The sequence below is a fragment of the Cannabis sativa genome, chromosome 2 (genome assembly GCF_029168945.1).
Source record: "Cannabis sativa cultivar Pink pepper isolate KNU-18-1 chromosome 2, ASM2916894v1, whole genome shotgun sequence".
Classification (NCBI taxonomy): Eukaryota; Viridiplantae; Streptophyta; class Magnoliopsida; order Rosales; family Cannabaceae; genus Cannabis; species Cannabis sativa.
Window position 1 is genome coordinate 31,781,444 of NC_083602.1, and position 25,682 is coordinate 31,807,125.

General features: G+C 33.5%; 3 protein-coding genes across 3 annotated transcripts; 1 reads left to right on the plus strand and 2 right to left on the minus strand.

Annotated features, from left to right (window-relative positions):
- Window positions 1-5,938: 5,938 nt before the first annotated feature.
- LOC115719296 (trihelix transcription factor GTL2) lies at window positions 5,939-9,213 on the minus strand. Its single transcript, XM_030648276.2, has 2 exons — window positions 8,243-9,213; window positions 5,939-7,978 (listed from the first exon to the last, which is right to left on the minus strand). Exons 1-2 carry the CDS (start codon window positions 8,830-8,832, stop codon window positions 6,103-6,105), a joined length of 2,466 nt encoding a protein of 821 aa, XP_030504136.2. The 5' UTR covers window positions 8,833-9,213; the 3' UTR covers window positions 5,939-6,102.
- Window positions 9,214-11,721: 2,508 nt separating this feature from the next.
- On the minus strand, window positions 11,722-20,277 carry LOC115719111 (multisubstrate pseudouridine synthase 7). The gene is made up of 20 exons (XM_061110451.1): window positions 20,032-20,277; window positions 19,649-19,730; window positions 19,340-19,546; window positions 18,476-18,681; window positions 17,938-18,010; window positions 17,158-17,214; window positions 16,829-16,908; window positions 16,674-16,736; window positions 16,472-16,559; window positions 16,062-16,165; window positions 15,819-15,921; window positions 15,624-15,697; window positions 15,378-15,442; window positions 15,093-15,271; window positions 14,835-14,902; window positions 14,686-14,746; window positions 14,514-14,551; window positions 14,331-14,399; window positions 13,895-14,228; window positions 11,722-13,661 (listed from the first exon to the last, which is right to left on the minus strand). Exons 1-20 carry the CDS (start codon window positions 20,229-20,231, stop codon window positions 13,635-13,637), a joined length of 2,178 nt encoding a protein of 725 aa, XP_060966434.1. The 5' UTR covers window positions 20,232-20,277; the 3' UTR covers window positions 11,722-13,634.
- LOC115719112 (mitochondrial import inner membrane translocase subunit TIM23-3) lies at window positions 11,867-12,705 on the plus strand. The gene has a single exon (XM_030648031.2). The coding sequence runs from the start codon at window positions 11,867-11,869 to the stop codon at window positions 12,419-12,421; it is 555 nt and encodes a 184-aa protein (XP_030503891.2). The 3' UTR covers window positions 12,422-12,705.
- Window positions 20,278-25,682: the final 5,405 nt, after the last annotated feature.

Consider the following 25,682-nt stretch of genomic DNA (forward strand, 5'->3'; position numbering starts at 1 on the left):
CGTTTTCGTTTAAAGTTTTAATTTCCGCGCTTATTTTAAAACCAATCCCGTTTAGGGGATTAGGGTTTCTTAATCATATTGGGTAGCGTGCCTAAATCTTAGGGCGTTACACCCAGTACATAGAATTGACAGACTCCCAGGCACGTGTATATTTTGCCACTAGGAAAAATACGTACTACCGGAGACCACCTCCTCTGTACAGAGATAGCTCCCGAAGGGACCCCAACAAAAGATGTGAGTACCATAACAACATTGGACATAGCACCAATGAATGCAAAAGCCTTAAAGATGAGATCGAGAACTTGATTCGATTGGGTCATCTCTACGAGTGGATTAAGAACCGGCTGCCTTATCTCAACCCGGTTCCAGCAGCAGGACCTTTGCCCCAAGGAGCGCCAGGGGGTGCGTCTGGAGCGTTAGCACCAGTCGCTCCCCTGGGGGAACATCAGCAGATTCCTGGCTTGCCACCGAGACCCAATGGAAGAGTAGCTATAATCTCTAGAGGACCCCATATCGAAGGGACTACTCGACAGGAATTGAAACGTTACACAGTCTCACGATCCAGTAATAAAGCAAAATATCGCAGTGTTGCTCAAGCTATTTCAGAACTTACCGACTTCATTCTCTATTTTCAGAACTCCGAATTCAATTGGCCAGACTTCCAGTTTTATGGTGTGACAGCCCTAATATTGTTTTATTGACAGCTAACCCAGTACTACATGCTACAACAAAGCATATCGAGTTAGATTTGTACTTTGTTTGTGAAAAGATCTCATAGCAATTGGTTCGTGTTAATCATGTGCCTGCTTTAGACCAGATTGCTGATGGTTTTACCAAGGCTATCTCCAGTTCTCGATTTGCTTTGTCTCGTCACAAACTTGGTCTTGATGTATGCACCAATTCTAAGTCTGGGGAGAGTGTGAAGGAGATTAGTTTGTTAGTTTGTTAAAGTGAGTTAGAATGGTAGTTATTGGTCGTTAGTTGTTAGTTTGTTATACAACTGTGAATTCTATTTTGTAATAGCTTGTATATATACCATTGTATCTCTGTTCTAATGAATATGAGGCTATTCTTTCAGTCCTATCTTTCTCTTCTTCTTTTTCTTCCTTCTTTCTCTTTCTTTCACCATGGTTAGATGCAAGACAAGTGTTATCGGCATAAATTTACCCTCCCCGCGAGAAGGACTTGTCTATAGAGAACTCATTGTATTGAAGGTGGCTCGCAATATTATAGCACTCGCAGTACCGAAAGAAAGGATCTCACAATATTAACTAAAGGAGACCTCGCTATATTAAGAAAGGCACACCTCGCATATTTGATGAAGTCACGGTATCAATAGGAAAAGGCGCAAACACATACACCAATCAACGGAAGTCAATAGTCAAGCATTCATGACAAACGTTACACATATTTCATAACTGTTGTAATTAATTTGATTAATAAGCCTATTATTATTATTATTATCATTTTGTAACGGTCCCATTATGACCATTATTTGTAACCGATGCCTACTAACTATAAGTAGTGGCTTCCCCCTCCATTCAAAGGGGGCTGATCTGAATAAAGAAATAGAGCCAGAGTACTCTTTTCAACAGTGGATTAGGCAGGCCGAGCCCGAAGCTCTTGCTGAACCACTATATTTTTCTGTGTCCACTATTTATAGTACTCGTATATATTATACACTATATTCTTTGAGTACTCGCTATTCTAAGTGAGTACTCACATATCTATTTTTTGGTATCCAAGCAGCCTTTGAATACTTGCATAAAATTGGTGTTGTCAAAATTCCTCCGACAACAACAAGATCAAACAAAGATGAAGAATAAAGCATTATTTGAGGATTAGTGTGTAACTTTCCCCACCAACAATAAATAACATCTTAAAAAAGTAGCAATAATACAGGTGGGTTAGTAAAATTAATTTTTGTCACTCTTCTACTGCTGCACTTCCAAGGTTTAATTTTCATGCTTGATTGATCTACATACTATATTATGTATATATACATACATATTTATATTTATATATAAATATTAGGTGGTTAAAAACGTGCCTCATTCCGTTAGACTAATCATATTTCTTATTTTTATTAATTGTATTTAAATAAAAAAAAATATCTAATTAAATTAGCAGATTAAATGTAAAAAAAATTAAAATTCTAATCGAAGTTACTAAAGATAAGTACATATTATGCCAACTAATTATTGGGTACTAGATCAATATGGTATTGAACACCTTAAGGTGTCACATAGCAATAATAGTACAAAAATTATTTACCAAAAAATAGTACAAAGATTATTCAAAAAAAAAGTAAAATAAAAAAAAAAAGACAATAACCAATTATTGGGTACCACACCGATATAGCATTAAGTACATGAAGAGTACCAATAACAAGTAAAAAAAATCATTTTTAAAAAAAAAAACTAAAAAAAAAACATAAAAGATAGAAAAATAGTAAATGGTACAAAAATTATTCATATTAAAAATACTAACTAATTAATAATTAGTTATCAAAAATAATAGTAAATAGTACAAATATCATCCATACAAATGAAAAAAATACAAGAGACAAAAAAAAATTACAAACCAAGTACATTAAAAATACTAATAGCAAGTACAAAAAATTATTTTTTTAAAAAAAATAAAATTAAAACAAATTTAAAAAAGTACAAAAAAAAAATGAGACCATACCAATATGACATTAAACACATTAACAATAAAGCATTAAGCACATTAAGAGTACCAATAATAAATAAAAAAAATTATTTACCAAAAATAAAATAATAATAAAATAAAAACAAACTTATAAAAAAACCACAAAATAAAATAAAATATTATAAAAAAAATTGTAAAATAAATATTATAAAAAAAAATTGTAAAAAAAAATAGAAAAAGACAAAAACAAGTCTTTTTTTTTTATTTTTATCTTTTTGTGGAGATCAATTTATATGTAGATGTTAAATATATATAAGCTTTGGCCATATCTATTGTCATCCTTATGGTGTTTAAGTTTTAGGTTTAACTACTTATAATAAGTACACTGATCACACATTTTCATAATTGCACTTGTAATAGTACATGATGTTCAACAACATATACCCAAATGATGACTAAAGCTAATCCCTTTTGAGGGAAGGAGGGAGGGAGATATGTTTGACCTTTTTCAAAGAGAGAGAAACATTTAAAATTGTTATATTCTTATTGCTCATATAAATAAGACAATTAAAGCTTTTTACTCTTGTGTTGAGGTAAAATTAAAGAAAAACATTGTCTTATTTTCTTTTTGGTAAACTTTCTTCACTTTTGGTGCCAATCCAAATCATATGGAAAATGTTATATAGGTGGGGTGTCTTTTTTACACCTATCAGTTAGTATTTTCGTTTTTGACATTGAATTTTTAAATAAAAATATACATTATATTTATAATAAATATTTTACAAAATTTCAAAAAATAAAAAATGATGAAAAAAAAAAGTATGTTAGCAATGTTCATCATATTTAGACCAAACTGCAATCCATTTGAACTAAAACAGAAAAGTACAATCAACTCCGGGAGATGTGTAAGCTAGCTACAACTTCAAATTAAAGGAGCCTAAACTATCTTTTCTGGGCCCAATTTGGCCCAATTCAAATATATAAAGTTTCTATAATGAAGGCCTAGGGCCCAAAAGACCTTTATAAAATATTTTATTTTAAGAAAACTCTGTCGTACTCTATCTAGTATGACTCACTTTTTTTTTTGGCTGATCTTTGATATCTACTACTCTTTTCGAGGCGTGTAATTTATCATAAAGACAAAGAACAATATTCCAGTGCGGAATACTATACAACAAACAGATATGGACACTTCAATATCAATCCGAAGTGAAATTAATTGTATCTAAAGTCAACGACTCTCCGGTGAAAAACCATATTAATAAATCTTCGTATTTCACCCATAAGACTTATATTTTTCAAAAAACAAAAAACACACACTTAAATGGTTGACCTTCAGATATTCAAATAAGTTTAAGCAATACAATCTGAACCGTTGATCACGTACATGCACGTGTAGGAGAGCAGAGAGCAGTGTTTTAGTGGGCCCACTCAATAAAAATGTATTATGTATTATATAGTAATAGTATGATAATATATCATCGATTATAATTTATAAGTATATTAATACAGAGAGGGTGTTCTACGATGGATTGGGGTATGGCAGGGGCCCCCATCACGTGACGTTGATTTGAGTTAGTCTGCACTGCAATGCAAGAGTCAGTAGTGGGACCCAGTGAGCCAGGTGGAGGTGGGGACAGGTAGAAGGGAAGAGAAAGAGGCCAAAGGAAGGAGGGGCATGTGGTGTGGTGGGGCCCAGGCTCACCCTATTTACGGTGGAGACTTCTTCTACTAGTACTACTACTAGTAAGTATTATGCCATGCACTTGTCAATTTGACCATTCTCTAAGCCAATAACCTAACTCTGAAACTTTCACCTCATAAAAATCAACCAAATTTATTTTATTTTAATTTCTTTTTTCGTTTTTGGCCATTTATGTTTTTGAACGATGTGAACTTGAAACGTTTTTCTTGGGGGTGAAAATATACCTTGTTGAGGATGACCAGGTTTATAATTATCCTCAGTTATGCATGCTTATAATAATTTTCCAAAAAAAAAAAAGTAATGTACATAGATAGATCATATTAATTTTTTTTTTTTTGAAAGGGAGATAGATCATATTAAATTATTAGTTACGAAAGATAAATAAATTAAGGATGAGTGGATTGACTATATTATTCATCAACACTACAAATATTATATTGTAATTTATTTTTATATATGATCGATTATTTTGTATAAAGGTGAAATTAAATTAAGAATGAAATAGACTAAATTATAATCTCAAGTTTCTTAACGGTATATCATCCTTATGAATTATGATAAGAATTTTAATAATTAGATAAATATAATGTTTGTATTTATATCTATTAAATAAAAAGAAAAATTTAATAAAACGTATAATAAAAGTTTACACAATAGAAATTATGTATCCAATCTAATTTAATTTTGTAGTATTTATATTCAAACATGATTCTATAATATATATATAAATGATATTCTTAAATAATCATATTAACTTTTTTTATTTTTTCTTGAGAAAAAATTATCATATTTTTAATCAATCTCTTATACACGCATTATATATTGTCAATCTGAAAAATATGCATGCCATAACAAATAATAAAGTAATTAATAAAATCATGAATTACTCTATGCTATGGTAAAATTAAAAAAGAACTTAAAAATGCGAATTTTTTAAAGTAAAATGAAGATACATTAATTCTCCGGTCCGGATATACACATGGGCACGTAAAATTATATAGAAAATAAGAACAACGACACTAATTAATATACTGTCCTCAGTCTGTCATTTTGTTTGTAATCAAAACTTTATAAGAAGGAACAGCAACCCAATCTAATTTAACATTTAGTTAACATAAAAAAATTGTAACTTTTTGTATCCATATGTATATATTAATCCTTTAATTTCTTTTATACTACTGTTACCTACGAAAGATTCTTAATTCACCAGCTCTTTCTCTCTCTCTCCCTTCATGTATTTCTTTTCACTAATTTTGTTTTGTTCCCATATAGAAATATCAGCACGAGAGAGCTCTGAAGAATGTCTTTTCCAAACTTATTGAAATAGTAAAATTCAGAAAACAAAAAATGACAATGCTCAGACGACACCAAATCTCTCATTTAGAAAAATATGTTCGTGCCTTCTCAAAATTATTGTCGGTGCCCACTACAAAACAAAAATAAAGTAATAATAAAATCAATCCCTGCCCAACTAATAAATTAACAAATAAAATAAAAAAATTCTCATTATGTTGTTTTATATGTAATGTAGGTACTAGAGTGTGGTATATATATAAATATATACATACTATTACATATATATGTGTGTAATTATGTAATTTTATTAAGATCAAAACCAAGGAAGGGGTAGTAGGGTACCGCATATTATTATTGTCAATAAATGCACACATGCACACACACTGATCACTCACAAAATAAATAAATAAATAAAATTAATATGCAACAAAAGAAAAAAAAAATTATGATCAGAACTCAAAATCAAAAGCCGTGGATGCCACGACTACTACTGCTTCCTCTTCTTCTTGATGGTGATCATCACGAATAATAATATTATTATTATCTGATAATGAACTCATCTCACCATGATTATGATGATGATGATGATCAGCTGGAGTAGTAGTAGTAGTAGTAATTGGAGAATGGTGGTCGCCGTTATTATTCATTGTAATAATAATATGATCATCCTGACGATGATCATGATTATTATTATCATTAATGTTATTATTATTCTGGGCTTGTTGAAACGACGTTGAAACAAGTGTCGTACTAGTAGTACTACTACTTCCTTTGTTATACAAAGAGCTTAACTGGTGAAAATAAGGGCAAGTCCTAGAGTCAACTGACCTCTTCTTGTTAACATCTTTGGTTTTTCTGAAGTACTTGTTAATGTTCTCCCACTTTTCTTTACACCTCTTGGCACTTCTTTTGTATCCCAACTCCAACATCCCTTGTGAGATTCTCTCCCAAAGAGGAGCTTTATGATTATGATGATGATGATGATGGTGATGATCTGATGTTGATGATGATTCTCCTGTAGCTGTAGCAGTAGTGACAGTACTGTAGAGATTGCACCTTAGGTTAATCAAGGCCAAGACTTCATCTCTCGGCCACCTCTTTCCCAAGTCTTCTTTGTCATTTATGGAAATAGGGTTTTGGACTGTTTTGATGGCTGATGACGTGGCAACTGGCTTATTAGTAGGAGTAGTAGCTGTTGATGATGAGAGTACTACTACAATATCCTTATTACTACTACTACTACTAGGTTTTTTATCATCATAATGAGGATGATGATGATTGGTTTGGTTTTTTTCAAGGTGGGTTATTGTTGGATTTGGATTTGAAGGAGGAGGAGGAGGAATATTTAAAGAAGAAGAAGAAGAAGAAGTGAGAGAAACTACATTATCTTTGTTGTTGTTATTACTAATATTATTATTGTCTAATTTGGTGAGTTGGGTGACCTTGTTCAAGAAGTCAATGATTGAGGCTTGTCTATCACCAGCAAGGGCTTGTTCATGAGCCATAATCTCAAGCTCCTTGTTCATTCTATCCATCTCTTGCTTCTTCCAAGCTTCTTCAATAGCAACTTTCTCTTCGTCCCTCTTAACCATATCTTCTAGAAGCTTGTTATGCATCTCCTCTTGTTGAGCCATCATCTTCTTCACAATCTCCTCACAAAAACCCTTGAACATATCAAACTTCATCATCTTGTTACTACTATGGTTCTTCTCATCATCACCATCATCATCATCATCATCATTATCACCATCATCATCCCCATCACCATCATCATCATGTTGTTGTAGTGATGATGACCTCTTTCTCTTCTTCTTCTTCTTCTTATTGTTGTTGTTTTCATTATTATTATTAATGCCACTTTTTGATATCTCCACTCCTCCAACAGCTGATACTACAACTTTTTCAGTCATCTCATCAGAGTAGTACTCCTTCGAATTCCCACCAAGCAGTAGTACTGTTTCGTTTCTTGTCGAGTCTGATATTTCCAATTCTTCCAATTCCAAACCTTGTCGATTATTCCCATTTCTTTTCATCACTTCTAATTCATCACTTGGATTTTCCTCCACACTTTGATGGTCCTTTTCATCCCCAGCTGTAGTACCATTGTGATGATTCTGATTCTGATGATTGTGATTCTGATGATGACCACCTTGGTTATTTTGGCCATGGTAGAGCTCTTCTAGCTCACTCAGCTGATTACACAACCTACTATAGCTTTTGCTACAGTTACTGTTATGATTTGTGGTGGTGAAGTACTGACTTTCCTCTTCGAATTTCTCTTTACACTTCTCTGCACTCCTTTTAAATCCAAGCTCTGCTAGCTTTCTGTGTCCACTCACATAATAACACAAAACATATGCAAAACATCATTAATTAAAACCCTAATTAACTACATACATATATATAACAATTTTTTAGTTTGTATTTTTGTTGTTCTTAATTTTCTAATGAAATTCTGTCACTCTTGTATACAATTAATTTTCCTTTTTCTTTTTACACTATAAAAATTTCTAGATAATTCCAAACAAAAGGAAACAAAAAAAACAGTTGGACACACACACATATATGTATATATGTAGTATCACATACCTTGATACATGTTCCCAAGTGAAATCCGGGAACCAATTCTCCATAGTAGATCTGATCCCCAACAGTGCCAGAACTTCATCTTCACTCCAGGGCTGCTGCAGATGAAGTTGATGATGATGATGATGATGATCAACGGTTGGTATTAATTCTGGGATTGGTGTATGGGTTTGCATCATCTCCAAATCAACATGGGAGACCAAGTTGTTCGGTCCCGAGGCAGCGGAGGCGGTGGCTTGTTCATCAATTTGTTTATGAAGATGGTGGTTAATAAGCTTGGGGTGTTGCACATGGTGCAACATGGGGTGTAAGAAGTTGTTGGAGTGGTGAAGAGGAGGAAGGAGTTGATGATGATGAAAAGGATTATGATGATGATGATGAGATTCATGGGCATGGTTAGGGGTAATAGTAGTGGTGTAATTGGCATGAATGATATGATCAATGGAAGAATTAGAAGAAGAGAAGGGAGTAGTAGTAGTGGTGGTGGTATTAGTGGTTGTGGTGGTGGAGAGAGGGAGTAGTGCTGCTACTGAATTGGGTCTTGAAGAGGCTATGAATTGGTGCAACTGGTCTGGTACTCCACCATTGAACATCTTTGTAGGAATTTTGTGTGTAGATAGATAAGAGTTTACTACTCTCTAATGATCTTTTTTTTTTCTCTCTCTCTCTTTTTTGCTTTTTTTTTTTTTCCTTTACCCTTTTCTCTCTACCCTTTTGGTTTAGCTCTCTCTCTCTCTCACTGTAAATTAAATTTGGAAAACATTGCAACACTCACACATCACTCCAAAAAATATATCAATCTCTCTTTCTCTCTCATATATATCAATTAAGGAGTTTTGTCCTATCATGCAAGAGAAATGACCAGGGCAGTACCACTCCCTTTAAGAAGAAAGTGAAGTCAGTACCCTCTCTAACTAATAAAAGCTTCTTTAGACTGATATGATATCTCCTCTCTCATTTGCACACTGAAAAAATAAATAAAATAAAAGTGATTAATGTTCTAAATTGCTCATCAAAATCCATTTTAAAATTACCCAGTAATCTTAATTTTAAGGCTGCAGCAGCAAGTTATGACAAAAGCCTAGCTAGGTAAAGCTATAATAGCTAAGCTACTAAGTAAGTACTAGCTAGCTAGTCAGTTATATGATTGGGGAGAGCGTTGTGAAGACGCGCTAGGGGGTGAGAGTGGGGAATGGGGAAGGCAATGTGGGCTGGAAACTGATACAAAAAAAATTCAATATTATTTTGTCCAATATTTTGTACCATTTGGGATCGTTTAGAATCCTATGCAGTAGCTGTTGCTCATGATGGTGTAATTAACGGCAAGGGGATGGCAGGACACGTGAAAACATGCAGAGACTGGGACCAATTAATTTAAGGAAGGGTTTATATCACATGGGAAACACCACACCATAAACCTCCATACATCCTCTTCATTTGGGGACACTTTTTAATTCAAACCCACCTTCCCTTTCCACTTGGGGGTTTTTCATATCATCATTAATCATATGTATCACTATTAATTTTCATTTTTAATGGAATGGAATGGAATGGTGTAGTGTGTGTGTGTATTAATTCCAAAAGTGGGAAACAAAAGGGTATTCTTGTCTTTTGATTTATTTTGTAGAATGAGTTTGTATTTCCATCTAACTAACCCTTTTAATTTGTAAATGAACTTGCTGTACCATATAATATGGTATAATTTCACACATGGTATGCTTCAATTTGTATTAATATGCATATTGAAGTTTTGTATTCAATTGTTATCATGAATATGTTGCAAGTAACGGAACAAGAACACTAAATGGGATATGGACAAACCTAACTTACATGGAAATACTCAAAGCTCACTTTAGCTTTGTATGTTTGGGTCTTACACAAAAGTGTCCAAGTTGGGCTTTAATTCAATTTTGGGCCCATACTGACCCACATGTGCTGCCCTCTTATTATAGCTTAAGAAAAAACTCTCCTCTTAATTTGAACATCATAAATATCCCACCATAGTAATTTGAACTAATATATCAAACACATTATATCCTAAACTCTCTTTCCCTATGAGTATGGCTCCAAAAGAAAAAAAAAAAAAGGTTGTCAAAGTAAGATGTATATGGGCCTTTGGCGGGCATGATATTTAATGCTCTATAACACAATACCACATTATTCACTATTTTGGTATGAGTTGTTGAAAGAGACTGGTCACAACTTGTAATGAATACAAGGGAACATTGTAAAAAGTTCAATTCTTCCTTGGTCGTTGTTATCCTTTCCCAACCACATTGACAAGATGTGTATGCAAAAATTATAGGGCAATATGGAGGAGCCTTCATTCATTTTTATTATCATTTGAAGAAAGCAAATACATTATTGTTTCAATTGATTTTCATAATATTGACTTTACTCATTGATTTGTTATTAAACTCCGTTTTAATTAGTATGCCCAAATTTTTTAATTTCTATTTTGATTGAACATGTTTGCATGTGCCTAAGTTGCTTTCTAATAAACAATAATAGTAACAAGCATTTCTTACTTTCTAAATTGTCTTGTAAATACCTTTTTTCTTTAACTTTATACACAAAATATGTACAAAAATGTTTCTTTTTTTATTTATTTTTTATTTTTTTGTAAACAGATGCACACAATTGTTAAAGAGTGCATAGTTTATACACAAAATGACAAAATATGATGTATATGTTTAGTCCTCATATTTTTTAAAATAATTATAACTAATAAGAGTACACTATTATCATAACGCGAGTAAAAAGAAAATACAACTTTTTTTAAAAAAAAAAAAATTGGTGAGACATAAAAATTAATATTTTACTCGTGAATTTTGGAATCAAATATTACTTACTCATAAATAAATAAAAATATATAAAATTTATGATTAAACTACACCCTCTACTACTTTGAGAACAAAAAATTACAACATATATTATATAAAAAATGGTAAAAACATTTTCATAATAATGAGGTATAAATCATTAAAGTATAATAAATGCATTACACCATTTGGGCCCAAGTTGCTTCACGAACGCGTATAGAGTCATATGTTAGCCCATAATAATTACCCAATGATGAGTTTGGGCTTCGGAGTTTCTAGTGCCGAAGCTTCCGTGCTCAGTCGCTGAACCTTTTTTTTCTTCATTTTTTTAGGAGTGTTACTGTGAACCTCCTGTTACAATTTTTTAATCAATCTCTACGCTCGAAAATATATGTCGGAATATTTTTTTTCAATTATTTTTTTACGGAGGTGTTCGTTATGCTTACAACATCATTCCTGTAAATTTTTAAAAAAATTCGAATAATTTACAATGCTAAAAATACATTTAAAATTTTTTAAACGTACATAAAAATTAACTAAAAGATTATAATAAAAAATTATAATTAGCACTCATTTTTCTTTTTTTCCTTTTTGTTCTTACTGATCGTTATTCCGTGAAAATAATAAATAAGTTATTAATTAATTAATTAATTTATTTTTAAGCTCAAAGATGCCAAGTCAGCTAAGCCCAAAACCCTGTTAGTTCCGCCAACGTCAATTTTGCTAGGGTTTTCTTTAACCCAGAAATTTCTCTCTAAAACCCTCTCCATCTCTTTCTCTCTCTTGTTGACCTTGCTCGATTCCAATGGCGGATTTATCTAGTTCGAACAACGATGAGCGAAAGGGCCGGCTTTACAACCCGTACCATGATCTCCATGTCCCGATGCAGAACCTCTACAATCTTCCAACCGCACCAGAACACCTCTTTATCGAAGAAGCCTCAAAGCCTCATCGATCATGGGGTGAGAACCTTCAATACTACACCGGTTGTGGTTACTTGTCCGGTGCGATCATCGGCGGCGCCAAGGGATCCATAGAAGGTCTCAAGGCAGCTGAGGCAGGCGATACGCTCAAGCTCCGCGTTAACCGTGTTCTTAATTCGGGCGGCTCACTCGGACGGAGGTACGGAAACACTCTTGGCATTCTTGGATTGATCTTCGCCGGTTTGGAAAGTGGGGTAATTCAATTAAGAGGTCAAGATGATTTGTTGAATACTGTTGTGGCTGGACTTGGGACTGGTGCGCTTTATAAAGCGGCGGCGGGACCGAGGTCGGCGGCCATTGCTGGTGCCATCGGAGGGATTGCGGCGGCGGCTGCAGTTGCGGGGAAGCAGGCTGTCAAGAGATACGTTCCGATATAGTGAAAGTTTATAAAGTTAGAAATTAGAATGTGTTTGGATGGTGGGAAAACTTCTTGGGGAAAATGGGCTTATGGGTTGTTTTAGTTGTTTTTTTTTTCTTACAGGTTAATCCATTGCATTGGGTATAAATTTAATAGTTTAGTGTTCAATGGTTTGTGCTCAAATTTGTCGATTTTTCATTTTGTGAGGCTGATATGATACTGGCTATGAAATTTGGTTCTGAGGTATTTAGCTGTAAGAGAGTATCCTTTCAATGGAAAAGAAAAAGGTTTATTAAATTCTTATATTTGGGTGAGAGTATGTTTAGTTTCTGTCATGATTTCTCAACTAAGACTACAAAAATGCTCACTTATGGAAAGAAAACTGACAAATATTGTCGTGTTTCTGTTATGTAAATGCAGAAAGGGACTTGTAAAAATGACTATTAGGTCACTCACTAATTAGTTTTTTTTTTGTAAGAAATTATACATGTATAAAAGCGTAGATGCTGTACTCCTTTTTCAGCAAAAAATAAAAAAAGAAAAGAAATTTACTCTGTAATCTCAACGTGATGACGAGTCTTACAAAAACTGGCCTAGCGTAGATACAAGACAGGTTGTCAAGTCAAGTTGATTTGGGGGTGAACAAGTGACCAATTTTGGGGTCAGCCACTTGTGGTTAGCTGACCGATCTTAATCAATTTGATTTGGGGGTTGGCCATTTTAGATTTTAGATCTTGTTGGGTAGAGTTGTCTTGTGAGTAATGTACTGGTGTTCTCATTATTCATTTATCTTTGTGTTGGATTTTATCTGATATGGAAGATATGATCTGGGATTGATGCTTTTGTTTAACTTTGTTGTTAGGTTGGAAACATATTTAAATAGATTGCTAAGGGGTGCCTGACATGAGGTGTCAAGCCATTGTAGTTTAATATCTGTATTACATATTTCAATTCAATAAATAAAATTGAAAACTGCTTAAAGGAAGATTGGTAATCGTGTCATACTAAAAGGTGATCATAGATGACTTGAAAGGATCATATTGTTAAGGAAAAGAATACAACCTTTGTAAAGGTGAAATTTTACAAATTGTATCGAAATACAAATTTAAAGCTAATACCTCTCTCCTTACAAAGGTGGAATTTGTAAAATATGGTACTCAAAACTGTGACATGGGCCCCTAGGGGGGTCATTTCCCCTGTCAAGGAATGCCATGAAACTTCTAACGCGCTCCCTAGTTTAACGTTTTATGGAAAGCGACCTGTACACAATCCAAAATAATAATTAGTAATAATACAGATAACTTTAGAAGATTGATATGATCATTACATTTGCCAAGCAAAATAAGCACAAAACGATTGATAGTATGCAAGTTTATCACCAGATGCTTTGGACTGATGGCGTAGTAAACTTGAATTCAACCATTTGGGTTGCAGAAATTTATCATTAAAAACATAATGAAATAATGGAATTCTTTGTAGAGTGAAAACATACGGAAGTTGATGTCTTCAGAAGCTCTCTGATGGCCATTGTTGCATAACAAGACGCCGGGAGAGTAAAACTAAGCTTGAGAGCTGTTTGGGCGTCTTGGAATTTAGGTTCAATTAGCATTCCAACTTCTCTCTTGCCACCCACCTCTTTGTCGTCTGCTTGAAGTTTTATGTCATTCTCAGAGGGGTTCAATCTTTCTGAGCAATCAAATTCATTTATCCCTTTGCTTTCATTGACTCCAAGCTCTTCCACAGGTTTTGAGCGTTTAGATTTAGCAACAACGTCTAAATCTGTTTCTGCTAGAGGTATGTTGCCATCGGTGTATTTCAGTAATTCCCTATGATAACAAACGAAAGCAGCAGTTATATACCCCACAAGAAATGACTTCAAAAAGCCAAAGACAAAAGGGGAAAAGAAAGTGTAAAAATTAGAAGCATACCATTCGTAATCGACTGGTTTTTGAAAAACACGCCTGTAACTACCAGTCATACTAGTAATTGAGAATTCTCTGAATTATGATGGAAACCTTTTATTAGAAGAAAATGAAGGCAAGTTTGATAGCAGGGGTTAAGAAAGAAGAAAAAAGGTGGTAGTGAAGTGATCAAGTAAACTGTAAACGTACTTGACATTGTGTACACTCTCTGTTAAACTGATTGTGTCCTGAATTTGATAGTAAAACCAAAAATTAGAAGACTCCCCTTTCTTTTTTAGCCAAAACAATATTAACCCAGGAACTTGGAGTAAGCAAAGATAGATTATAAACCAACAACAAAATTAGAAAGATATAAAATCACCTTCATTGCCAGATCATGATAAACTTGGGCAATGTCATTTGTTGGAAAAATTACTCTTGAACTACCAAAAGCATTGAAACAACAGATCAGGAAAGAACCATAACATATACACAAAAATATGAGCGAGATGCAGGCTGATAATTTTATACCCAGGTAATGGAAGAACAACATCATCAATGGTATAATTTCCATTAAGGATATCTTCTGCAGTAACAGCCTGAGAAAAGAAAAACAATCATACTTCTCAAGTTTTTACATAGGCAATCACCTTCGGCAATTTAATTTCAATAACCGCCAAAATAACAAATACAATTAATCGTCAATCAGAGCCTTACAACAAATTGAATTAGAGGCAATCTGGTAAATAAGCAGCACAAAAAAGCTTACAGCAAACAAAGGGCACAAACCTTTACAGGATTTTTCTTTTCTTCGGGAAGAACAGTGTCAGAGATTTCATCTAGTTCGTGAGCTTCAAGTGTATCATTAGGGTCTTCTTCTTCACACTCAGCATTACCAATTTCTTTCGCCTTCTCAATATCATGTTCTTTACAATATACTAAGTCTCCCACCACAACATGGTCAGTTCCTGCAACACGATGAAGAATAGTGAGATAGTTACACACAGGCTACAACAAGCACCTAAATACCCAGATAATGTCTTCTGAGATAGAAAAAACAAATATAAGAATTACCATGTTTTTGCACCCTTGTACTAGCTGCGTGATTCCACAAATAGCTTTGGTAACTATGGACATACCTAAATAACACAGTGATAATAATATGATCAATTTTCCAGTTTAAAATTGCATTCGACTACCATTTCTGAGGACCACAAATATTCTCTCTTAGGTCAAGTCAACTTAATGCCCAGCAAAATCTCCCAAAAAAAATCTACGAAGTAAAAAGGGAGAGGGAGAGAGAACAAAAGAGCAACTTACATCATTCTCAAAGTTCTCGGTATTGCTTTCAGAGCCTGCAGGTGGTTCCCAGGACATTTTTTCAAACACTGCAACTGTATGAGAAAGGAAGGAATGTGTGTGTCTTTACTCTTTAGAACTTATGGGAGCTCTAAACATTCGCCAAGTTTTATAAAATGAAATTAAAAATGCAGAAAATATTGCTGAAAAACTTACTACTGCCCTCTCAGCAACCAGGTATCGAGGTAACTGTCTCAGAGTCCCATCGATGTCATTAGTTTCCTTATAGTATTGACGTGCCATCGCAATTGTATTTCTTTGTAATTAAATGTCAAGATGAAGACAACACATAAAAGTTTTTCAAAAACAAGAATTTCCTAAAGCAGCTTGGAAATCCTAGAAGATTTAAAAGAAAAATATTATTTAGCCAGAGTTAAATGAAGAAACTAGAAGAGGATATCTCCTTCTCTTGGATCAAGAATCATGTTTACAGCTGCTTCCCACTCTCCCCTGAGTAGCTTAGACCCAATAAGATAAGTTGGCACAGAACCACTTCCGAAGCGCTGAAATTATTCAAATTCATGTCAGTTAGTTTACAGTGCATTGATTAACTTACTAGCTAGACTTGCACACGAAATTGGTGAGAATAATACTTTGATGTCCAAAGTCGTCTTATCATGGTAATAAATTAATAAAAACACACATCTTCTAAGCAGCATATTCATTAAAGAGAAAAGAAAAGAAAATGAGCTGAGACGAGAAGCCTCAAAGATACACAGATACAAACAGGAGAGAGAGAGAGAGAGAGAGAGAGAGAGAGAGAGAGAGAGAGAGAGAGAGAGAGAGAGAGAGAGAGAGAGAGAGAGAACTTGTAGACCAAAGTAATTAATAAAGCCCTGTCTTCCTAAGGCACTTGCAGCAGCTCTGATGGTCTCTTCACAATCTGCAACAACTCCTCTGAAAAATATGTCAGTGCAATGAGTACATACTGGAGAAATTTAAGTGGATTTTAAGAGCATCTAAACAATAACAATAACAATAATAATAATAAGATCTCAGAGAGACCCTCACCTCAATGTGACTGTAAATCTGTTACCCCAGAGTTGGCCAAGGACAAGTCCTTCCTTGACATAGCTGGGAACAATCCAGTTTATTAGAATTTAGACATGCAAATATACAAACTAAGCATGAACAGAAGAAAACAACTTAGAATTCATTTATCTTACCAGAAATCACCCACTTTAATACCAATCAACCTATCATTGAGAGCAGCTAATTTCTTAGCACGCTGCTTGAAAACAGTAACCTGAATTGAAAAATAAACCATCCATTTTAAGCATCATTTTTCATCTTTATCTATTCAAAGAGTTATATTTCTTCAACTTATCAGTTGTCCTTTGGTAATTTTCACTGATTGTGAAGAAATTTATTTTAAGATACACGTGCACTTGGCATATAAATGTAAAATGTTATACTTTTACCATAACTCAGCAATATCAATGTATCCACAGAATCATTATCTTATCAACAGAATAACTGCAAGTTAGAACATCACCCTTTGAGTCGACACAGCACGCTTATCCTTTGTCCCAGCAAACCCAAATGACCTTGGCTGCAGACAAGATATTACTTAGTTAACCAGTATATTTGAGAAGTTTGACATATCTGTCCTATAAGCAATGTTTGAATTTTAAAATGAGTAGACTATTCTCTATAGAACAATGAACATTTCAACCAAGAACAAAAGAAACCTATTAACATCTCATTCCCACTTGCAGGAACCAACATATAGTTCTTGGTATTAGACCCTTGATTCGGTTCACCTATGCTAAGAGGAAAGGGCAGGTTGCTGCTCAGGAGTAGTTTAGGCAGGTTTGTAATGAATCATTATGGGCATCTCTGTATTTCAGATTCAGAGTAAGTTATGCAAAAAGAATATAAGTAGGTCAGGGAGCGAGAGTGAGTTATGCAGAAATTCAGTGTTCTGTACTTGCATCTATAGAATACAGGTCTCTCGAATACCTGCTTGCTTATGTACTGAAAAGTTTCTTCTTTAACTCAGACCCATTTTTTCTTCTTCATTTCTGGTTGCTTTGAATATTTTCTGCTGTTCTATTGTGCAGGGGTACATCAGGTGACAATATAACGATATTAAAATGAACACTGATGGACATAAGTAGCACTTCAAAAACAGCTGCCCACATTTGTGATCCACTGCTTTTTATGGTTCAGGGTTCAAGTCCCCGTAAATGTGTTTTATTTATAAGTATATAAAAGAAATAAGAATAAAAAATGGTAAGATCGTAAAAGAAGATGAAGACACAGAAAAAAGTACCTGGATGCCAAGCATCTTTGCTATTACTCCTAATGCCTCCTGTGAATCCTTGTTTTCCTTGCAGATATGAAACCTGATTATGAAGAATGAAAATAACCTTTCAATCGAGGCTCAAAAACAGCTTAAGCAGTTCAGCTGAGCTTTCATGTATATGCATGCGTGTGAGGCAGCGAAAGACTAATAATAAGCTAGTACTGAATCCTAACCAGATGTAAATGTAAATTCCAGGATACTAGGGATATTGTATCTGATACTGTAACTTATGAGTGCTTATGTTAAGTACATCCAACATCTAAATAAATGGTTCAATAAGACCAATGGATGAGTATAGTTATATTACAAATTTATTATGTAAGTGTCTTTAAATAACATCTTTCCATATTCCCATATCTTCCTGAACCAAAAAAAAATTGGAAGAAAAACAGTCAACTATGTATAAGTGTGTAATTCATCAAGCACTATGCAAGAAAACAGCTAACAAGTAATCATATGTTTCTGATCTGTTGAATGAAGAAGATACAATTTATGCATCCTTTACCTAAGGAATTTGCCAATGTTCTCTTGCCAGTCATCTGAACCTCTGCTATCAAAAGGTTTACCACCTCTATCTTTCCGTTTCCTGGAGTTCTTCCCGTGCCCACCAGAATCTAATCTCACACGAATGCACTTTGAGGAAACATCTGGCCCGTCAATGGTATCAGTGACAAGGAACTTAAAATTTTTCTTAAAAAAATTGTGCATGGCCTGAAATAGTTAAAACAGATTCAACCAATTTACAAAAATATTTCAACCAAGAAAAATCAAAATTCACTAGGTCTAGCTTGAGACTAAAACAAAACAAGTTTTAACCAATGAAAATCTTCATAAGACCCAGAATCCAACTTAATGAAGCTGAAAGCAAAACCAAACCAGAGCAAATATCAAAGTGAGTTTAATTTGACTCTCAACCTCCGAGTTCTCATAATGGTAAGATATGCTAGATTGCTAAAGTAGAGACAGCATTTTACACTAAAAATTTACATTCAATGACATGGCATATTTCATAACCACTCCTGAATTTAATGGTGTCCCAACTAATGATGGAAAATATGCAACACCATTGTATTTATATTTTGAGCAATTTTTAAGTGCCCGAATCCTGATCATTACTCTAATGGTATATACCCTCTATTCTACATTTACAACTTATCTAAATTCAGGAGAAGTCCTCTCACCAGGCTGCTCAATATTTAGTTATAACAAGTTTGTTTCTCCTTGTTTTAAAAATACCATGTTTGATGTCTATTAAGATTCAAACTGCAAACTCAATACAGCTCAACAAATCACTCATACAGAATTGTGATGTCTGCACTGTAAAATCTCATAAAGATACAAATATACAGATATTGAAATCAGAACTAACCGTTCGATGAAGTTTATCAGAATCGGGCGAAAGAACAATAGGTGAAACACTCTCTTTACCATCACTAGAATTGATTTGACCCATAAAAGCTTCAAAGCTCTCAGCATCCGAATCACCAGCAAGACTTCTAAAAGATTCAAATTCAGAAGTATAATTTTTGCTAGCTGCATCATTTGCTTCTGTTTCTGTTCTAATTTCCTCAGCAATCTGAATGGTTTATTTTTTTAAAAAAAAAAGGTTGCCATCATGAAAATTATGTACATTTGTAAAGTAAATGGAATGCATAGTTTAGGGAAGAATAAACTTTACTTCCTCTGGAGGTGCCTCCATAGTGGTCAAATGGACGACATTTCCATCAGTATCTACTTCATTCACAATAAAGTCAGAATACCTACACACACCACCAATTATACCATCACAAACGAGTCAATACAAATAATTATATATTAATGACTCCCTCCATTGTCTTCATTTTTTTTTTTCAGATGGAATTTTATACAATGCATTACATGACAGTAATGTTAATTTGATGAAGCTACCAATTTACTTAAGACACAGCACAATGCTAATTCTAAATTTACCAAATTCTCTTAAAGTCTGTCTTCCTTTTTTGGATACAAATTCAATAACATTCAACGTTTCTATATTTTCCCAGAGAAATAACAATATCAGATTCAAGTACTGCATTTGACCTTTGTTTAAGAACACCGCGAAAGCCAGGGAGGTTGGAGATGTAGCAGAATACGCCGACGTCCGATTCGTCGAGATTTTTCATGGTAATTTGGGGTTTGGGTGATGCTCTAACAATGGTGGTGTTGCAGAGGAAGTAGGGTTTTAGAACAGGTAAGCTCAAGCACCCCCACGACGCTGCCGATATAGCTTTCTGCCACATTTCGGGGTTTTACGAATCTCAACTAAAACGCACCGTTTCTAGTCAAAAAAATAAAAAACTAACCGCACCGAAACTTTCCCTTCCTTCTAGGGGTGTGCAAAAAGTCATCCAATTCAATTCCAACCGACCGATCCAATCCCAACCGATGCAATAGATTTGGATATCCAATCATAATTGGATTGGATCGGATGCAAATTTTAAAAATCCAATTGGATCGGATCGGATGTTGGATGAGACATCCGATCCAATAGATAACCGATCCAATCCAATCCAATATCATCCAATGTCCATCCAATCATATTTAATATTTATAATTTTATATATTTAATTATTTTATATATTATTTTATTATCTATGTTAGATTATTAGGTTTTAAATTATGTTTTTTCATATATATTTTTTTTTAATGAAATTAGTCTAAATAGTGGTTAAAATGGATTGGATTCATCCATGGGATCCATTGGATGGATCCAATCCAATCTAATAAAAAACCAGTTAAAACATCTAATGGATGGAACCGATCCAATCCAATACATCCATTGGATCGGATCGGATCGAATGACTCAATTCAATTGGATTGGATCGGATGGAAAAATCCAATATCCAATAAATAATTGGATTGGATTGGATGGGTCCAAATCCATTGGATGTGATCCAATGAACACCCCTACTTCCTTCCTCACTTTTTTTTTTTTTTAAAGAAAAGAGTATCAATATCTATCTATCAATCTATAGATTTATATAACTCTATTGTTAGGGATGGTGATGTGGCATCTTCTATGAGTTTTCTTTTTAATTCTTTGCTCTTTAATTTTTTCATATTTTTTTAAATTTTTGTTAGTTTCAAGGTGATGTGGCATCATTTATGAAGTGCTTCTTCTCCTTTAATTTTCTATCTATAAATAATAATAATTTTAATAAGGAACTTAAAAATTTGTAATGACAATATTATTTATTATGTTCATAGGTAACCTATTAGCTTAATTACTAATATATTATTTATATGGTGTATTTAATTACGTTCATTTTATGTAAGTTATATACACTTAATTGCTATAACTAATTTCATATATTGTTAGAGATATGAGACTCTTTATTATCATCCCACATTTGAGACTCTTCAATACTCCACTTAATTTATATATCCTTATGCCAACAGAAAAATATATATATATAAATATATATTTATATATATCAATCATCTTCAAATCCTATCATATAGGGGTTTCTCAAAAAAAAAAAAAATTGTATCATATAGGGAGATGTTAATTATAAACTCTAAAGCAAATGCTCTATCTAAGCTAAAAGTGATATTACAAATGTGATATATTTATATAATTCTATTGTTAGGGATGGTGATGTGGCATCTTCTATGAGTTTTCATTTCAATTCTTTGCTCTCTAATTTTTTCATATTTTTTTAAATTTTTGTTAGTTTCAAGGTGATGTGGCATCATTTATGAAGTGCTTCTTCTCCTTTAATTTTCTATCTATAAATAATAATAATTTTAATAAGTAATTTTAATAATAATTTGTAATGACAATATTATTTACTTAAAAATTTGTAATGACAATATTATTTATTATGTTCATAGGTAACCTATTACTAATATATTATTTATATGGTGTATTTAATTACGTTCATTTCATGTAAGTTATATACACTCAATTACTATAACTAATTTCATATATTGTTAGAGATATGAGACTCTTCATTATCATCCCACATTTGAGACTCTTCAATACTCCACTTAATTTATATATCCTTATGCCAACAAAAAAAATATATATATATATAAATTTATATATATCAATCATCTTCAAATCCTATCATATAGGGGTTTCTCATAAAAAAAAAAATAAATCCTATCATATAGGGAGATGTTAATTATAAACTCTAAAGCAAAGGCTTTATCTACGCTAAAAGATTTTTGTTAGTTTCAAGGTGATGTGGCATCATTTATGAAGTGCTTCTTCTCCTTTAATTTTCTATCTATAAGGTAATGTGGCATCATTTATGAAGTAACTTAAAAATTTTAATGACAATATTATTTATTATGTTCATAGGTAACCATAGGTAACCTATTAGCTTAATTACTAATATATTATTTATATGGTGTATTTAATTACGTTCATTTCATGTAAGTTATATACACTCAATTACTATAACTAATTTCATATATTGTTAGAGATATGAGACTCTTCATTATCATCCCACATTTGAGACTCTTCAATACTCTACTTAATTTATATATCCTTATGCCAACAGAAAAAATATATATATATATTTATATATATCAATCATCTTCAAATCCTATCATATAGGGGTTTCTCAAAAAAAAAAAAAATTGTATCATATAAGGAGATGTTAATTATAAACTCTAAAGCAAATGCTCTATCTACGCTAAAAGTGATATTACAAATGTTACAAAACTATAATCACACACTTTTAGAAAGAATATGAGCTGTATTTTTTTTTTTTAATTTTTTTAGAATTTAATAGTGTCTTTTTTTCTGTCTTTTATTTTTTAGTTTATTATTATCATATTGTGATGTTAACTATTGTGTATGTGTGCAGCTTATCTATGGCTCTTCTTAGGTGCGTGCACTATTTGATGTTATAATTGTTTGGTTACAAAAGGAGCTAGAGAGGAAAGAAATAGAATGGTGCAGAACATATATTTGTGTAAGTTGTTCATATATTAAATAAATTAATTGTTGGTTCACAAAAATATGTAAGGAAAGAAAATGTAAGCAAATGAAGTTGCTTTTAATTTTATGTTGAAATACAGTGTTCTATAAACAATTTTAATTATTATCAATTTTGGAATAATACACCAAATTAGAGTTTTAAATTTCGTTCAAATTTTCATTTTCAAATAATCTTTTTCTTTTATGATCACTTTCTTTCTCATAGATTTTGAAATTTAGAATTTACTTTATTTATTATTTTTTTTTCAAGTGAAATTTTATATACTTTTAGTATGTTTTAATGTGGGCTTTAACAATTTAAGATTTGTGGAACAAAAACTGTTGACCGAGGTTTTCGGCAACCAATAAAATATTATAAGATTCTAGAGCTGTAAGAAAATTAGAGAAGGATTTTTACGTGGTTGGGGCGTTAATGAGCCTTAGTCCACGAGTCTATCTTATTTATAGATGTATTTAATACAGAGAATGTATTTGGTGAGTGTTTCACTCTTATAAATACAGAGAATGTTCTTGGTGAGTATTTACTCTTCTTGCTCTTATGCAGCCCAAGATTCTCGATCCCATTTAATGAGCTTTGAGGGGGTATTTATAGTGTTTTTGGTGGGGTGATCCCCAGAACTATTGTACAAGTGTATTTGTAAGTGTCCATAAAGTTGGGCATTCCCAATGAATATACCGTGAGTTATGCATGGTCAAATCCCTAGGTGCTGTATGGCTTTTATGTGGAATGTCCTTATTGTCTTTTGACTGATGTGACTCTTCACAGTGTAGCCGTCGATAGACTTAAATGATCATTACTTTGTAGCTGCTGGTTGGAGGTTGTGCCATCAGACTTTATTGCGTGTATCAGTCCCAACATGCTTCCTCCCATGCGGCATTAAATGCGACTTGATTGCTCAGGAGAAACCTGACACCCCGCGGAGATGCCTTAACGTTACTTGGGCTTCCGGGAGCATATGGGGTTCCATATGCCTTCTCCGGGAGACGTGTCCCGGATCCTGCTTCATTGCATAAAGACTTATCAAATAACTTGGATTATAAGTTGCTTGATCCACGTGTCCTTGTCTGGTTGGTCCACGTATATTGGGCAAAAATCAGGGGCAACATTTACCCCCCAAGCCTTGTTTATTTGAAAAATAAAACAAGGCTTGCTCAAGTGCTTCCGGTTGACTCCTTGGTTTTCTGGCACGAGCTTTGCGCGCGTGAGGGTGCATTTAATGATGGCCTTTAATGCAGCGATTCACTTTTTGCAGAGGTCGATTCGTTTCACGCCTATTGATTGATACGGCGCATTAATGGTGTCAGACGGACACTCAAACGTTTCCACCGCCTTAATTACAAATCAATCTGATCCGTTGATCTTTGAGAATTCGAATCGTGTGTTTCCCCGACCGTTCGATTGGTAGATGATAGTGCCTGTTCCTCATGCAGTTTTGCCTATAAAAGCCACCACCTTTCCTTCATTTCGGTTACTCCCCATTTCTTTCCAACTTTGCTCAAGTTTTCCAGAGAGAAAGATTCTCAGACCAAGAAAACACTGTTGAACACTTTGCAATTTTCCCAGTCCATCTTCGTTCACTACTGTCAATCCTTCTTATCTTTGTTTGATCTACAGCAGAACCCCCAGTCTCAACACTTCACTGTAAGTTTCTTGCACCCCTTGCTTTACTGTTAATGTACATGGCATGCTTTTACTTATCTGCTCGTTTTTTCTGGGTTTTGTATTTGAAGTTTCTGGGAATGCAATCTTTTAGATTTTTCACGTAACAGGTCTAGATTCACCATTTCTGGTGTTAGGATTACTCTTGTCACGTATTTGTTACTATTTTTTGCAAAACACAATACGTTCTTCGTATACTGGTCGTTTAAGGCATAAGAAAGATTGCTCTCTTTCGATTTTCTGCCCTTTCTTTTTCTTTGGTGCGCAATGTCGTCTTCTGTGAATTTATTGCACCCGACTCTTGTCCAGGAAATCCTTCTAGGGTTCCCTGTTTGACAGATGTCCGGAGGGGGCCTCTTTCCAGCGGTTAGGGGTGTTGGAAATTATTTTACCAGGATCTTAGATCTACTCGCAAGTATGTTTATTAACATCCTAAATAAGAACTTTCTAAAACGATAAATTAAACACATATAAAGTTTAGGAAACCTTACATTGGGTGCAGCGGAATAATATGACTCCTTCCGTTCAGATATCTAGCCCTTGATTCCTTTCTGTAGCAGAGCATTATCAATATCTGAACCTGGATCTCTTTCTCTGAATCTTTGATGCTGAAACTCCTTTTGCTGAATGTCTTTCTTCACGATCTTCCTCACTATGATTGAGGTATCACTTGATGTGTGTGGGCACTACTCATACACTAAGGATTTCGAAATTTCGATGAACAAGAGAGAGAAGAAGTGGCAGCTAAAGATAGGGAGAGAGAGAGACTCAGTTTTTTTCTGATTCAGAAGTCTGAAGAAAAGTGTAATTTTCCTGAAGCCTTCACTATCTATTTATAGCATTCCACTAGGGTTAGATTTGAATTATATGGCATTAAAATAATGAAAAAATCAACTTAAAATACACACAAAGGTGGCCGGCCATACACTTAGTGGATTGGGCCTTGCTTTTTGCAATTTTGCAATTTTAACACCTTTTGTATCTGATTTTCTCAAAAATGCCAATTTCCTAATTCAACCATTTAAATGTTGATTCTAACTATTTAATAACTATAAATAATTATTAAATAATATTGTCATT

What these genes read in the sequence shown, in the direction of transcription:
- LOC115719111 (XM_061110451.1), bottom strand. Translation starts at nt 20,231, where the DNA reads ATGTGGCAGAAAGCTATATCGGCAGCGTCGTGGGGGTGCTTGAGCTTA. An exon ending in CTTGATCCAAGAGAAGGAGA is followed by an intron (nt 15,922 to 16,061) that starts TATCCTCTTCTA and finishes CATTTAATTACA; the next exon opens with AAGAAATACAATTGCGATGG. An exon ending in AAAAGAAAAATCCTGTAAAG is followed by an intron (nt 14,903 to 15,092) that starts GTTTGTGCCCTT and finishes TTCTTTTCTCAG; the next exon opens with GCTGTTACTGCAGAAGATAT.
- LOC115719112 (XM_030648031.2), top strand. Translation starts at nt 11,867, where the DNA reads ATGGCGGATTTATCTAGTTCGAACAACGATGAGCGAAAGGGCCGGCTT.
- LOC115719296 (XM_030648276.2), bottom strand. Translation starts at nt 8,832, where the DNA reads ATGTTCAATGGTGGAGTACCAGACCAGTTGCACCAATTCATAGCCTCT. An exon ending in ACTTGGGAACATGTATCAAG is followed by an intron (nt 7,979 to 8,242) that starts GTATGTGATACT and finishes GAGTGGACACAG; the next exon opens with AAAGCTAGCAGAGCTTGGAT.